The following is a 17,094-nucleotide window of genomic DNA, read 5'->3' as shown; positions in this document are numbered from 1 at the left end:
TTTTCAAGCTATAACAAAATACAAAACAACGCCTTGAGTGTTGTAGCTTGCCTTTAATGCTGAAAGTTGAAAAACTTATAAATAGTTTCTACCATACTATCTGTCCGCATTCAACTCTTATTGACGATGAAGTTGAAACGTATTTTGCTCTTTTTTATGCAGCACCGTGTCTTCATTAGTGAACTCTCAGGCAGCTGTGTGGTACTTCGACGTCTTAACTCCTTTCGTCAGTGTGGCTGGACCTCGCGTGGATTGCACCATTAAAGCGATAGGTGATGTGCTGCAAACTTATCCGCATATTTACCATGTTTGTAGTGCAATAAATGCAACTTTTTTTTTCGCACGAACAGCCTTCGCAGTTGGTGGCGTGATGACGACTTGCAGCGTGTTGATTCCCTACCTCGGGTCAGTCATGACGGTAAGAGCATGAACTTTTTTCTCCCCTCAGGTAAACCCCACCCTGCAGCTCCATACTGTAGGATAAAGTTTCTCAAAGGGGGTCCGCAAAACACGCGCCCCCACCAAAAATAAAGGTCGCGTGATGCATTTGAGGGCATCACGCGACCTTTATTTTAGGTTAGTTAGGTGGGCGGATGAGGTTAAGAAGTTCGCAGGGGTCAAGTGGATGCAGCTAGCACAGAACCGGGTTAAGTGGAGAAATATGGGAGAGGCCTTCGCCCTGCAGTGGGTATAGTCAGGCTGGTGATGATGATGATGATGATGATGATGATGATGATGATGATGCATATGGCCCGACTGGACAGAGCTTTGTAGAGTTAAAAGCACGGAAGTTGAAAGCCGGCTTTGGTTTCTCAGAGTGAAAGAAACGCTGGAGAAGCGCGGAAGCGTAGAGCGCACTCCAGGGAGAAGGAAAGAGAGAGGTAGCGTCTATGGCGTTTCTTCATGCCGGAATCTGTTAAACTCGAGCTCTGGCTGCAATGGATGCGCAGTGCAAAGCGTCTCGCATGTCCGACGAGCGTGCGGCGCGGTGTTGGGTGATATCGAATCCCTTCCAGCTTTATGCATACCGGCTCCCAGTCGCCGCCACGTTTTCTGCAGGCCGTGGCGCACTCAGAGGTATAAAACTCTCGCTAGTTTCGTTTCTAGCTACTTCAGGGCACCTAGCGACTCAAGGAAACTGATGCGCACGAAGGAATGACTCACTGTGCATGGATGCGGCGCGATAAGATTGGGCGGTGGCTGAGTTGTCTAAGGCGCCAGTATCGGGGAAACATTCTAGAGGGTACCTTAGACCACTAAAATGCGATGAAGCGAAAGCCATTATAGCGCGGTGGATCGTAGCCATCCACTACTGCACCTCTATCTCACTCTCTTCTTTCACCGGCGGGGTCAGCTTGCATGAATCACCTGGTGACGTCATAACCTGGTGACGGTACATCGCGCGCCCCTTGTCGAACACAACCAGCATTTCATTGAACGCATCAAAGTTCATCGGCGTTCTATAATTCGTTTACAGGAAGTTAAAGGCCAGTATCTCTCACTCGCGGAATCCCGCTATCATCCTCGAAGTAGACAAGCGGAATTATTAAGAGTGTTTCACGAACCTGGGCGTGGCGCAATTGCTAAAGCGCTGGGCTGGGGATCCAAGGTATGGATGTTCAATTCCCGGTGAAAACAAGGTTTATTAATTTATTTTTAACTCTCGCTCTCGAAAGCGTTACACCTCTGCTGACAACCATCTGTCGACAACAATGAGGCATTAAAGGCTTTCGCCTTTGTATTCCATTTTCCCCGTGGTGATTCGATTCACGAACTATGGTTTTACAACGCTTTTCTACAACGCTTCAATAGTCTTTCCTCCGGCCGTTATGAAACGAATTAGCGCCTTAAATGGGCAACAATGGGCTTCTATGGAAGTTTGCTGCCCTGGCGCGCTGGCTTATCAAGAGCGCGTTTTATAGAGGCCAGTTTAGTCTTGACTCCATCCCAGTTTCGCAACATGCACCCGAAGATTCGGCAGTAGTCGGTGCAAGATCACCGCCCCCTCCCACACTTGTCTCAAGGGGTCCTCGAACACTTACACTGGGAGGGTCCCCGAGAATTCCTCGGCTGAGAACCCCTGCTGTAGCACATATTCGAATGCGGGTCTCACGGTTTGCGAAGGTTCATTGAGGATTTAACTTTAAAAGCGGAACGAATACGAGTGAAGAAGCCAATGCTAGCGATGTTTAACGTAAGGTACAATGAGGTGCCGTTGGGTTTGAGATGCTTTTGTATACCTTAAATCTACATATGGAACAGGAGATGTCACCTACCTACTTGCATGTTCATTTTTTTTTTTTTTTTCAGATATGCCATTCAAAATAATTTTTATGCTTTTTCCTTGCCGTTTTTGGTATACATTGGCCCTTTTATAGGTTGTCTTTCACGACAGCTTTATTTTTCGCTTCGGCTGGAAGTAACCGCGCTTTCTATTTTTAGATCTGAATGTCATTGCAGTCCATGCAGAGTACATTACATCCTCATCTATACCTGTGGCCGTAGGGTGTAATGTTATGTTGCCGGATCGTGACCCATCGTACACAGTTGCCTAGCGACTCTCAGATCATATTTGATTGTAAGCCATAAATCACGAGCTATGACGTTCTTCAACTGCGCGTACCCCGTAAAAAAAAAAAGTAACAAAGCAGTACCAAAACAGCGTAAAATACTCGCAGTTCTGCCGCAACAACCCCTTTTTATGCACTCGTGTAGTAATATTCTAAGTTCTGCAGCTTGTCTTTAGAGGTATAACGCAGTAAGTAGTTCTGAAATACTTTCTGTAAAATGTATACAATATTCTGTTGTCACTGAAGGTATTTCCTTGCTCACAGCAGGTTTGCCGCCTAAATCAGCACAAATGTTCTATTATGAGATTAAGAAAATAATGATAATGTTTGGACGAGAGACAGACGCAAATTCGCCATTTATTTGCGAAGAGTGCCCATTGCATCTAACACCTCTGCAATGTGATTTCAGTGCTCTTTCCACAGTTCCGCGATGAGATGTTTCTCATATGGCTGAAATGTACTGACTCATCCATTCTTCATTTGAACACAGCCGCTGTCTTCAAACAACATTGCATACAACACGCAATGAAGCTAAGTAGAAAGCTATGCGAAATACCACCTAGGTTCCTCTGTGCTTGCGTCGCTTATGTCTGCGCTCGCATCATGCGGCCACGTAGGGTGCGATGGCACTTCGAAGAGAGCGACCTTGTTCAAACTATGAGTACACGACCCCGTATCTTCCAGAAGAAACGGCCCCACTGTTTTAAGCATACCAGCATGCTTTGGTTTGTGACCCTTTCGCAGACGTTCATGGCAGTCAACGCCGCCATTACTGGCCCATTTGTGGGGCTCATCGTACTTGGTCTCACAGTTCCGTTCGTCAGTAGCAAGGTAAGTCTGCATTACGCGAGTTCTCTATGTGTAAACAAAATAATTACACGGTGTAGAATTTCTCCAGCACACCAAACAAATCATGCAGTCGTTCCTGTCATGTTCCATCATGTAATGTGCCGAAGGAGAAAAATACAACCGGCCACACATTATTTCCATAAAATTTGGCTGCCACACATGTCGGCCTCTTTTAGGGCCAAGTGGCAACGATGTTTGCGTGGTGTAATCGCCCGCGCCGCTGAAGAAGCCGGACCTTCTCAAAACGCGCTTTAACAGGATAGCACACTTCCACGGACCAGCAATTTCACTGCAATGTCCGTCAAGAGGAACAAAAATTTGCCAGGAGTGACCATGAGTGACAGAGTTTTAGTTACCATTACACACGTGATTCGCTCTCGAAAAGATTATTCGTAAAGGCACCGCAGTCTTCAAAGCTCCCTATTCTTTCGAAAAAGGATCTTATGTACTTTTCTAAAAATATGAGCTTGTTCTTTGGTCGGGCAGCTTATCTATTCTCACAATGGCAAGCAAGTTATTATTTATTTACATATGTATGGCGGCAGGCCAGCAGCCTTCCTTTTGCACCTCAAGCTAGCTACTGAAAAATACCAGTCATGACCATGAAATATAATAGTGCTTGCATTCACTCTCCTGTATCCCTCGATTGCTTCGAATCCTGTTTGCTTCAAATATTCAAACTATTTCGACGACCCCCTTTGCATAACACGTCAGCCGTAAATGTACATCAGACAGTGTGAGATGAGCTCGTCCGTTCTCTTTGCTTCAACGCTTTATCATGGAAGCTCCCTGTGTAGGCGACTATTAATTTGCAACGCCCAGCTTCTCTGACCAAAACGGGCTCTAAATACGATTTTTTGAAGTGACGAAGTAAACTGCCCTTTTCTTCACAGGAGGAAATTAAAGTCGCGACCGCTCTTCCAGGCTAATTTTCACTAGCGGTTGCGTAAACATGGTGTTCCTTGCATGAAATGCTCTTACATGTTAACTAGAAACTTGCACGCTTTAATTCGGGCTTCCAGTTACTGAATAAAAAGTAAAATTCGAAAACATGCTTTCTTTTACTCTTCCTCTTTTGATCCAGACTCCCTCCTCCCACCGCAATCTAGAGTTGGGTGGGGGTTCCTTTTATTACTTCATCTCTTCCTTCCCCTCTCTCCCTCACTGTCTCTCTCTTTCCCAGAGACTCACTCGTTTTCCAGTATGAATTTTGTTTAGTGCCATGTTCACTGCTAAGTAGACGCTTTGCAAAATGTGCCAAGTGCGGCCATACCGCAAGATGATCCTCTGTCACGAGAAGCACTTGGAGTAAGTTCGCCGATATACCTTCTTTCTGGATATAATCTAGATGGCTTTGGGAGTTGCCGGTTCAAGAGCGGGATGAGAGGTCTAATACTGCTTCATCTTCTGATATTAATCTTGGGAACGCCTTATTTAGGAGATATTTGAGACCATGCCGGAAGAGCCTGGGGTATATTGGAAAGCACGAAATATTTAACGTCTTAAACAGTATACTTCTGCAGCTGTATCTGTGCATATCTGTCGCTATTTCTTTAACCACCTATTTTTATTGGTAGAATTCTTCTTGGGCGGCAGTTTCGCTGCCAAGTGTTTCATCTGTGATTGTGCTGCCTTTTCTGGTGCCTGCGGTAGTAAGCGGCCTTCAAGAAAAAAGGATGCGGTAGTGTTACTACTGGAAAACGCTCATGCGGCGTGAACAATTATTGTGACCTTGTATTGTATTGTGTAATATTCACTTACAAGCAGTAACGTGTGTCACGGTGTCAGATAGATGTCGAAGAAACGTAAACAGTTGTTCGTAGAAAATCTGTATTCAGCTGCGCTTCGTTCTGATAATTTTAATGTTTATTCAGCACCAAGATTCGCAGATATCGGTTCAAAAGTGGAAGATATTTTCATTCCACTCTAAATATTTTATTTTATTTTTTGGGAAGCCTCATCATATTATATGTCCAAACACGTGTCACCAGTATTGAAAATACTAGCATTGCAGTTTGGAAGCTAATGGCTGCCTATTCTAACCGTGACCAACAGAATGACTTGCGTCCCTGCGTCATTTCTCTTCTGAAAAAAATATCTGTGGAGGCACGTGAAGTTATTTCTGAATTTTGGTTTATGTAATAAAAGCCAGACCTTTGTTGGAATCGCATATTTTTTTTTAGCGTATTATTTATCGATAGCAGTCGGAAAAAGCTACAGAAATGTTTCTGTTGTTACGACAGAATTTCTGTGCAATTTTTGACAGGAATCCTGTTGTGACAATAGAACATTCTGTAGTAACATAAAAAATTTCTGTAGTTACAACAAAAACGTGCTACAGAACTACAGACAACAGAAATATACTACAGAAAAACTACACAGCTTCAGAAAAGTACTGCAGAACTACAGAAAAATCTGACGTTTACGACACAACTACGGAATATTTTGTCGTATTTTTGACACGGTTCTGTAGTTTGTTTTTTTCCACTGGGGGCCGTCTTCAAGTTTTGTTAGCTCTCTAAAAAAAAAAATAGTTATTGTGTAGCCCTGATTAACAGTAGTTGAGAATTGCGAAAGCAATGGCGGAAGCTTCTTTTGCGTGCTACATTATTCCCCTATCACACCCTATCAGTGTAAGGGGCTACATTATTGGGGGCACTTAAGATCAGCCTTTACGGGTATGACGCGAGAGCGTAAGCTACCAGCCAACATATAAAGTCACGCTTCAACCAAGCCGTATGGACGTGTCTACGTGTCGTAGGGGTAACGAGATTGCAAACGGTTCTGGCAGGCTGATTCTGATATCACCCTCCCATATGAAAGGAGCGACCCGACTTGGCAGCTCCTGCCCGTGGCATAGGGGTAACGTGAATTCAAATCTCATGGCAGGCTGATTTTTTTGTGAGCAGACCATAGCTACGCCTCTTCACGACGTAGCTGCGTCTTGAATACCTACCGCAGTGTAGCTTTCGCTAAAAATAAAAAAAAGAAGAATAGTTCTAGATGCAGCTGGTGGTGGAATTGCTTCTGCAAAGAGAACATTCAACTGCCTCGCAGGGTGCCGGCGTCGTTACGCTAGTGACGGCGGCCTATCAGATTGCTCACATGCTTGTCAGGGTAAACGCCAGTGTCCAGGAAGAGAGGATGCCTGTCAGCTTGGACTACTGCCCTGTGAACGCCACAGCATTTACAGCAGGAAACAGGAGTGTCACCTTCAGCGCTGACACCGAAAGGTACTGGTATGAAGTAGTTATTCTGGAAGCGTAGTTAAGTGCGACATGGAGTGGGTTTCACTCGCTTTTCGGTAGATTAGAAAAAATTAGGAGCGCTGTCTAGGTTCGATAAACCTTAGACACTAACTGTTGAAGTGAGAAATTTTGCCCCTTACAGTGGTGCAGTTTTTACAATCAATAACTTATCGGTCGATGCTAGTCGCTCGCTCTTCTTGATCAAAAACCTTAACAAAGCCGTTTAAAGGGGTCTAAGAAAAGAATTCCATCACTGAACTAGAGCATCGAGCTCGATGAGACAACTGTGTGCAAAATATTCACTCCAATCCTTTTAACGAGCTTCTGTACAGTTAGAAAACAGCAAGTCAGCGGAATATTCCTTATGCAGCACGGATAAATAGGATATGAGTACGAACTGCAAGAACTGCAAAAAGGGATCACATATATAGTTTTGTCCCCAAAATTTTTACTTTGCATAAACTGCGTTAAACATTCGGGACTCTTGGTCTCACTGTACTGCCTGTGCACACTCTACACGCTCGCGCCACACATTGCTTGCTTTTGCTGGGTTAGGCGAGCTCTGCGAGAAAGTGCTATAGCTTTATTTGTGTGTTTCACAGGTTGGCCGAAGTGTTTCCAGTTTTCCGCTTGTCGTCGCACTGGAGCAGCTTCTTCAGCACGTGCTCAACGTACTTCGCAGGAATCGGTGTCAGCCTTCTGATGGGTAGGTTTCTTGTTTCGCCCGTTTTCTTTCTTTCTTTTTTAAGCGCATTAACACTGATACCATTTGACGTGCTTTCCTGGCGTATTTCCTTGGACATTCATCATCCGCTTATCTTTAATACACAAAAATGGACTTTGCAGTGCCTTATATCCCAAAAGCATATCTTCGCGAGGTGAACTGCACTGAATTGATGATGAAAATATTTAATATCATAAAACATCTAGAAGCGGCGCTTTCTTCTTGTGTTGTTGGCCTAAAACAACTAATCAGGAGAAGAAAGTTTATCCACCGGTCCCTGCGAGCAATGTGAAGGATCGGGGAGTTCACATTTTGCTGCAGGAGACAGAAAAATCACTCTGAAAGTGTTTCGTTTCACGGAATGTAGTTCTCCACTTTCGGATTAAACACGGCATGCAACTGATGAGTTTCCTTTAGGATGGCGCTGCCATCTTTATGGTTGCTGCGCAGGCTTGTGTCTCAGGCTTTGATGGCTGCTTTGAGAATAAACTTCTCGTGGTAGGCGCCCATGGCGTATACAGCTGTTATTTGCCCACGACTTTCCTGTGGTGGTATGTAATATTTCTGGAAAGAATACTGCCGACATAATTGTCGCATATATGTATGGAGGATTTCCCCGTCATCATGTGTCACATATCACACAGAGTCGTGTAGCCATGCCTTATGTATTCAGACGTCACTTCCTGGCGATTAGATCAGGCCAATGGTAGCCTTGAAGATTAAATTTCACAATACCTGCTGAACCGCTTATGCAGGTGGCTGTAAGGTCACGGAAACTGCTAGCCAAAATCTTACAAGCGACCTTCTTTGGCCGGTATGGCGCAGATTTGGATGGATGCCATCACCCAACGAGACTGAGGTGAGTACAACAAGGCTAGTAGTAGCCCCGGAAGAGTTAAATTATATCTGTTTGTGGTAACCTAGATAACCAGAAGCGTTCTTTTGTGCCCGCTTGGAGGCTGGAGCGGACTGTCAGCCAGTATCGCGAGATGTGTCGAAAGGCTTTGTTAATTAGAAATTCAATCAAACATAAGAAATCAGTTGTGTTCTAAAGCTTCCTATGTTCGAGATAAGTCATGATGTAAATGGAGAGAGCCGATTCAATAAAACAATGAACCATCGGTGGCGAAAAGTGGTCCGACGCAAAAACTCTCAACTGCAAATACACTTTAAGTTTCATTACGCTTGATGGACAACACTTTAGTCTTGTACACGCTCTTTACTGGCAACACTGAATTAACGCAAAACATGCCTAGAAATCTTTTCCATTGCCTGGAATACTAATTTTTCCCATATTGTTTAACAGTAAGATAATAATCAACGCATTATTGGAGTTCATGTCATGCATGCACTGCCCAGCAGACAGCAAGCGAGAAATCAAGCCTGACTACTCTTGAACTACGGAGGACAAGCTTCAGAAGCCGAATTTCGCTACTAATATCAGCCTCAGGTCATTTACAAAAATAAGTTGATAAATTTTTGTCGCAATATTCAAGACCTTACAATTATTTTCAAAAGTGACGTGCGCGAGAACGCTATTTTATAAAATCACACAGTCCCCACAATCAAAGATGTTCCAGAATCCAGAATTTTAGTGCATTGATGATAGTTCAATAAGAATTTACGTACGTCGCAGCGGATACGGGATGTTTGACTTACCTGTCGAGAATAGAGGTCGGGTCCCAAAGTTACATTATTCTAGCTCTTTTTTGTTGTCGTAAAAACGTTGCGTTCTGCCATGCTTTCTTTTGTTTTGTTTTTTTCAGTACCAGCCTGGAGTCGCAGAGAAAAGGCACCCTGGAGACGCAGTTCACCACGACGAGGAAGTTGGACTTAGGAGCGAAACTGATGTTTGACGAAACGAACACTTCTCACGCTCCACACAACCATGCCAGTGTTTAAGCATACCACCATCAACACTTTTGTGTATCAATGCAAAAAAGAGAAATAGTCGACGATTATGATAACAAGTCAAGGGAAATCTGGCCAAGGTCTCCAATTATTTCGGTTTGGTTTGGTTGACCGGGTTTAACGCCCCAAAGCGACTGAGGTATAGTGGAGGGATGCGGAAATTTGGACCACCTGGGGTTCTTAACATGCACTGACATCGCACCTTACATGGCCGCTTTTCTCTTCGCCTCCATCGAAAGATGGCCGCCTCAGCCAGGATTCGATCCCGCATTACTGGACACAGCGCACGAGCGCTTTAATACCGCGTCACCACAGGGGACTCTGACACTTTAGCACGGAATCTTCTGAGGTAAACAACTTAGGAGACATGTGTCTATACTTTGCAGTTTAGCCTACCCTGTATTATCCGCCAAGACTATCATTTTACTGGCACAGAATCTTTTTTTATTTCTTGAATTTTATGAAAACGGCTCTCTCCTGCCTTGGCACCTGCCAACGCTGTCTCCGCAGTGTTTTGACGAGCTCGCGACGTGGTCGTGTTTGTCTTGTGCGCAAACTTATTTCGCCGCGTTTAATTAGCGCATTCCTTAAAGAGCATGATGCGGCCTCGTTATGTGCTCCCGTTTGGGACTGCTCCGCTTCTCGCTAAATCAGTACTCTCTTAATGTTTGCCCCTATTATGTCACGTGTTGTGTGTAATATAAATGACATAACAGCTGCAGCATTATGTGAAACCTTACGCGAAATAGATAACCCCTCTTTAACCAAGCCACCCAAACGTACATTTGTGACTAAGGGGTTACACGTCTCACTCGGGATCACAGTGTCCCAGGTTCGATTCCGTGTCACCTTCTGAACTCACAACTGGCCATGTTAGCAGCTGCACGCTTGGATAGCAGCCTATGCACATTCATGCCTGCAATCCGTCTGACCTGCCATCTCCCAGCATGCTGGTAATTTCGGGCTCACAAACCAACTGCCATTGCCTACTTCCTCTTTCGCTTTCCTTCTTACCTTCCTCTCTCCTGCAGCTGCCCAGCTCACTCAGTATCGCTTCCAATAATTGTACTAGTTTTCAGTACCTTCAGTGCCTCGCGTACTCTTCGCCTTTAGGTGTAGGAAGCGATGACGTTAAGTGGTATCTCAGTACCCCAGCAGTGTTATTCAACACACTGTCCTAGATGCTTGTGTTCAGGATCATCAAGGCGAGCTGGAGGAATACGACCAAAAGTTTGCTCTCCAGGTTGCCAGTTTCAACTTTTAAAGTTGCACCTCCGGCACACTCTATACAGCTGCTTACCAGTTGTGGTGAGAGTGACGGTGACGACGGTGGCAGCACCATTGAAGCCAGGAATGGGTGCTGCGCCCTAAGATGCTTTGAGGACCTGTTTGGAAAGGGACAATGCTCACTTGAAATGCGTGCGACAAGAAATGAGGGGCTTATAATAGAATCTCTAAGCATTTGAAGCACAAGTCAGGCTCGCTGAGAATTCATTTTAGTGCATAAACTGCCAGCCATAACAATATCAATGAATAAGATGATCCAAAGCATTATTCAAATCAATTTCGAACAAAGTATGGTAAATATACCATTTTTGTAGGCCTTTTCGGTAATTTTTGAATTCTTTTAAACGGAGAGGCCGTAAACGAAAACAGTTCTGAGTTGACCCTATTACGTAATCATAAAACGGTGACTGCGCAAAGAAAAAATTCAACAATATATCAGAAGCTGAAAATTTGCCTTTTGCTGAGGCTGTTCCGGCTAAACTTTTCTTTAGCACGGTTAAGAGATACAAAAGCCCCAATAAATGAAAACCAACCTATGAACAACTGAAAATAACCCACGCAACCTAATCCACCTTTCAACGATTCATATATTTTGATAGGTAGACATGTATATTTTTTACATCAGAAACAGTTCCAGAATGAAACCTGCCACGTTGATTCCGTGGTTAGAACACTGAAATGCTGACGCGGGTTAAACCTCGGCCGCGGAGATCAATTTTTGACAGATTCAAACAACAGGGCACCCGTGAAATGTGCAATTTCAGAGCACGTTAAAGAACTGGAGATGGTTGAAATTTCTGGAGCTATCCAGAAGGGGTCCATAACGGGACGTTATGATCTAAGTCACTTCCGGACATCAAACGCTTATGAGCCAAACTGAATAAATTATTTAAATACCAAATTGTTTATTTTATAAACGTTTTTTACTAAATATCGGCCATGGTTTTTGGACTGTTCTCCGCTAACAGTCCTACGAGCTACGTCAACTATCGCCCGCCTAATCTTTTCCAAGTTCTAGCTGTAATAATAAACAAAACATTAAATGGCAGAGAAGAGCTGTTCACGGATAAGGCAAGCTCCATTTCAATGGCGGCCGTGTAAATAAAGAAAAATAATTCACAAAAACATTTACTGCGTACTCATTGCTTGTACAGAAATGATTTCATTTGGCGTGAGAGGCGTTTGAAAACATCGAGTTGAACAGCATAGCAGCCCTTAAGGTTATATTTCCCCGCGTTTGTCCAGAAGACGACGACTCAAAAAACAAGACACAAGCTTGTGCACCGGAATCACAGCGCTTTCATGTGTTTCGTAACTATACCAGGCCGCCATGTCGCTTATAGTTAGTTCAGAGCCAACAGATTTTGAGAGGTGAATGACTCAGTGCCTAAACCGGCAGTTTAAGCCCATTTAGAATCTTGTACGAGTTGATAGAGGTCACATTTAATACCGCTCTTACTAGACACGGTCGAGGGAAAATAAAAAGAGGGGAAGGAAATTTGCTCCCCCTTTAAAGGTTATGAAAACAGAGAATGAAGACAATGACAATACCGGATATTTGTGGAAGTGCGTCTTTGACGCAACCGCGGTAATATTCAACGCATGGCGCTGTAAGCACTGCACGCCTTTTCGTTCGCCTGCGTCTAAACGTTCACTAAGGAATGACACAATGCGCGTGTCTGATACATATTGGTCGTGCGCGAGAGCTCAGTCACGCCCAGAAAGTGGCGCCTGTTGCTTCGGCAGAACTCAATTTAGTAAAACTCTCTGACCGATTTGAATGAAGTAATACATTCAAAATAGTGATAGCGCATCACTAGCATCACCCGCTTATCGCTTCCCTGTTACCTTTTCCCCGGTAACCAGCCTTTTCTTGAAGCTTTCTCGTGCTGTCTCTCCTTACCACGCTCCAACTAGATTCGATAGATGCGCGTTTTCTGTGACCGTTGCCTCAAGTGGGACTGCCGCCTGAACAATAAAAGAAAAAATATGGCGTTTGTTGTTATGCACCGCAGTTCGCGAGCCGAGTGGTTGAGCTGGTCATGAGGCTCGTGAACGGCGGTGCATCACAACAAACGGTTTTTTTTTTTCGTGTTAGTCAGGCGGCAGTCACGATAAAACATGCTAAATATCACGGTCTAACGCACATAGCCGCTTGTGATATCTGCGTTATCCGGCCCCTTCGCACATAACACAAAAGACAAAATAGATCGCGATCAGGCTCCGTCGCACATAAACCAAACACGCGCCGACCAAATCCTTATTGCGGCTATCACTGGTGAGTTACAGGCTTTGTGCAAACTCCAGTAGGTACTCTCATGCACATTTCCTTTAGGTGCATGCACACCTGTAACGAAGTGTTTTTCGCACAGTCAAGAATACGCAGTCGGTTGCTAAGATCGCCCAGTCTAATCTTGACGCTTGGTAGCCTTAATTAAAGCTTCACGTGGTTGTTGGTCGTGGCTCGCCGAAGGGAACCTGAAAAGCAGCGTCTTGCATCCCAGCACGCCTCGAGAGTGGCAACCGTATGCGGCAGATGTGGTTGGCATCGCTTTGCCAAGCCAGTGACGGTCACCTTGCCGCCAGAAACGCCGTCCACGCCGTTCAATGTGTTTCCAGCAGTCGCCGCTGGGACTTCGCGCATGCACAGAAACTTCGCGCAAAAGGCGGATTCTTTCTGTCCATTACTGCTTTAAAACACAAATAAACGAACATTTCGTCGCTGCCGACATTTATTATGCTGGTCGCATAGTAAACAGCGCCAAATTTAATAAGAGCCCGGGAATCGTCTTGAGGATGGCAGGTTACGGAAGGCGGTGAAAGCGATCGGGGAGCCCCCGTCCCGCCTTGCATTTTCGGTGATGTCAACGCGCTTCCATCTGGCTGGTGAAAACTTGTATTCGCCATATGACGAAACACTGCGTAGAAAAGTGAAGGGAGAGGAAATCTCGCATGACGGTTACCCATCTGTAACGGTAGATTCGGCGCCGCTTTCTGATTTTATCGTAAACGCCAGTACGCAACGAATTGTTTGAATGTAAAGCCGTGATGCTAGCAAAGGTTCCAAATGTTTAACAAACACGATGGTCCTTGCATGTCTTAAGTTGAGGCGTTAAGCCAAGACAGTTTACTGAACAGATAATTAGGATCCTGACATACAACGTTATGGTTTCATAGAGTTAGTCTTGGACAAACGATGTAGATCCACGCACGCATAGAAACTCATAGCCACATTTCAATAAAGGCATAATAAACAGGAAATAAAAAGAAAATTGCTTTAGTTTAAGCATTGCTTAAACCTAATGATATGAGTGAAAGCTGTGAAAGTAGACATGGCAATCCCTTTACCACCGCCTTTTCAGTCCTCAATTTTTTTTTTAATTTTTGCTTTCATATTTGTCCTTCCCTGACTAGTCAGTGGCCCCACCTCACGGTGGCAGCGTTTCCGCGAAAACGGCCTACAATGCAACAACTGGTTCTATGGCACTAATACGCAGATTTTATACGAAGCGAGGAAGAGATAAAGGTAGGATGGTTGCAATTTCTCGAATATTTGTGGTTATTCGTAGATTGTTTAACTGTTTTACTGCCATGCTCTTAATTCAGCATCATTGTTTTTGAAGCCTTTCACTCCCGAACGGGTGAGCATGGTGATGACTATCACCACCCCGTTTCAAAGAGGGCGCTCCTAACATCCATCCATTCATCCATGCATCCATTAGGCAGGTGACGTGGACGGGCAATTATTGGTCGACGGGTTCTGCGGCATCACCTGTCTTAAAGTTACTTTCCTTTTTGTTCGCTTGCAATAAACATATGTGTTTGTGACATGAGTAGTAACATATGCGTCACGTTGTTTAACTGTAAAACCTCGTGGGATAAGGCGGCTGAGTTCACTCTGTTTTGAGACTGGTTGTGAACCTTGTCCTTCACGGTAGTTGTCGCAGGCTCTATACGACTTAGTCTTTACAGGTACACGCTAAATGGTGTGAGGAACAGTAGGTAAAAAGAAAGCAACAATGCTTTATAGATCTGCTATCTACCAGTGCTTTCGCATCTTACACTAGGTTTGGTTTGGTTTTGATTGTGGGGTTGAACGTCCCAAAGCGACTCAGGCTATGAGAGACGCCGTAGTGGAGGACTCCAGATATTTCGAACACCTGGGGTTCTTTAACGCGCATTGACATCGCGCAGTACACGGGCGCCTTGCTTTTTGCCTCCATTGAAAAGCGGCCGCCGAGGCCGCTTACACTAGGTTTAGCCATTTAACGTGACGCATTTTATTTTTTTGCCAGGAAAAACGTGCAGAGGTTTGACCGCTGTAACGCTATTCACCACGATGATTTTAAATAACAGCATTTTCAATCAAATCGCACGATTTTAAATACTTCTCAAAATTTTTCGTTTTTGCTGGTTTTCCTCTCCGAAAAAAAGGCTTTACCTAAAGGTAAGCATGCTTAGGAACAGCACGCATTGTAATATGCATTGAAGTTACTTACATCTGCAAGGATTGTTACTATAATAACGCCGACTTGAGCCTGTTTGGTATATTCCTGCGTATGCAATAAGAAAAAGAAGGGTTAGTGCATCAATTCTCGTCGCGATTTCAGTGATTCATTTTTGCTTTAGCAAAGCGGATTCTTAAAGTGCTACCCTGCCCATTTATTTATTTTCTAAAATGTCCCGTGCGCTGCACAGAGTAACATCAGCGTGCGAGTTCGTCATTCACTACGCAAAATAATTGGAAAATGAATAAGCACGGAACAGAAGAGGACACATCCTATCAACATCTGACACAGATATTTAGAAATAACCATTCGCGAAACTGCACGCACTTTCGCGAGACAAAAACACTCGTTTCATAGAAAATTTAGTTGGCATAACTGTTTGGTCGAGAACCTCTTTTTATATACCACATTCGATCAATATTTAGGTTGGACTTTATCTGGCAGTTGCACTAATGTGGCGCAATTGCAGTGCATATAGAGGGTATCGATCTGGAAAATTCTTCCCAGTTAAAGTTGTTCTTGCCAGTATCATTATAGCTGTTCCTAAATCTATACGCCATGCAATTTCGCAAATGTCACTACTTTAAGTTTCCCACTATAAACGTGACCGTGAAAACAATATTAACGCCAGCAGTGATTTTACTTATTTTTATCACCTGAAGTTGAATGTCAATATTGCGCAGCTGCACGCATGTCTTCTGATATCGCTTTGGGATGAGAGACAGAGCTCAAGATTACGGCAGCGACGGCGATAAAGAGCAAACGGAAGTGCGCTTGCTTGACGTGATCATGCGGCTCGATAAGGCATATGTTTCTCGAGTAACGGCTCCAACGCCGTTTTTTGAGAGGCGTTGCTTTAACAGCTACTACTGGAAAAGAAAAAAAAAAACCACAGCAAGAAATCAGAGTTCACAGCAACGCCTCCTATTTTTTGCACGCTTTGTCGTGATTGCGATTAGGACAGGTGCTCTATCGTTTGCAACCTAATTCTTAAAGCCATGGCCCGGAAATAGTTTCTCTTTTTTTTTTTTTTCAGATTGATTGGTCTTACATATTGATGAGATATGTTAGCATTTTTCCACGTTTCTTTTAACTAGGGTAGCCTTCAATGCCCATCGAGGTGAAGCTCAGGGGTCACAAATATAACATCTTTCAACATATCTTATTTTTTTCTTTAAGCAATTTTGAAAGAGTTCTTGCAAGTTCTACGTGTCGCTGACGACAAGCAAGTATAATCATAAAAACCCTTAAGCCACCACATAAGGCCTCGGAAGTTGATCACAAAAGTTGTTTTTTTTTTGTTATCTACAACATAATTTTACCTTGATAGGCGCCATAAGAGCTCCGCTACAAAGCGAAGAAGCAATCATGTTGCTTGGATAGTTTTGGCTGAGTCGTTAATACTATTAAATTAATCGGAAGCTCTCTATAAACGAGCAAAGACCGGGCCCTTTGCCCACGTTAGCATTGCATTCAAGCTTATTTGAAACATACAAGAGTTCATTGAAAAATAAAAGCGTTGTGTCAGTTGCACGATGGGTATTTTATGGAGATCGCATGACTGCTAGCAGCTGTCTGAGATTAATTTAATCAAATAGTATTTTATTTTTTCCAAATAACAGAGAAGAAGAAATGAATAAAAGCTCGCAAGTTTGACACAGGTTCTGTCCCCCTTTTCAGCTTGGGAATTAATGAGACAAATGACAGTATCATTTTAATGCAAAACATTTGATTTATGGTGGAGTGACGTCATCAAACCTGTGTTCAGAGAATTCAAACAGAAATGTCTGCAAAACTGTCAATCATCAAACAAAATAATCTTACTACCGCGAGGAATCGATTCAACATTCCTCCGCCCCTCAGCCGAGCCCACAAACGACGGTGCTACGCTTACTTTTTTTTTTTATTGCCTGCTTTAACGCACATGCAGTACAGCCAACCAGGAACACAGTGACGCGTTAAACATCCGTTGCTAAAATAGCACAAAACGTCTTCAA

At 43.9% G+C, this 17,094-nt stretch overlaps 1 protein-coding gene across 1 annotated transcript in view; it reads left to right on the top strand.

Annotated features, from left to right (window-relative positions):
• Positions 1–10,768, top strand: part of LOC146178355 (sodium/iodide cotransporter-like) — a 44,949-nt gene extending 34,181 nt beyond the window's left edge. The window contains exons 9-15 of the mRNA XM_084579681.1: positions 163–272; positions 351–418; positions 3,315–3,401; positions 6,477–6,652; positions 7,270–7,373; positions 8,147–8,250; positions 10,595–10,768. Coding sequence (XP_084435807.1) covers positions 163–272; positions 351–418; positions 3,315–3,401; positions 6,477–6,652; positions 7,270–7,373; positions 8,147–8,250; positions 10,595–10,768 — 823 coding nt within the window. The remainder of the gene's footprint in view (positions 1–162; positions 273–350; positions 419–3,314; positions 3,402–6,476; positions 6,653–7,269; positions 7,374–8,146; positions 8,251–10,594) is intronic.
• Positions 10,769–17,094: the final 6,326 nt, after the last annotated feature.

This window comes from Amblyomma maculatum, chromosome 9, assembly GCF_055883805.1.
Source record: "Amblyomma maculatum isolate TAMU_Amacu chromosome 9, ASM5588380v1, whole genome shotgun sequence".
Classification (NCBI taxonomy): Eukaryota; Metazoa; Arthropoda; class Arachnida; order Ixodida; family Ixodidae; genus Amblyomma; species Amblyomma maculatum.
Note: the sequence above shows the minus strand (reverse complement) of the source record. Positions and strands in the feature narration are given on the sequence as shown.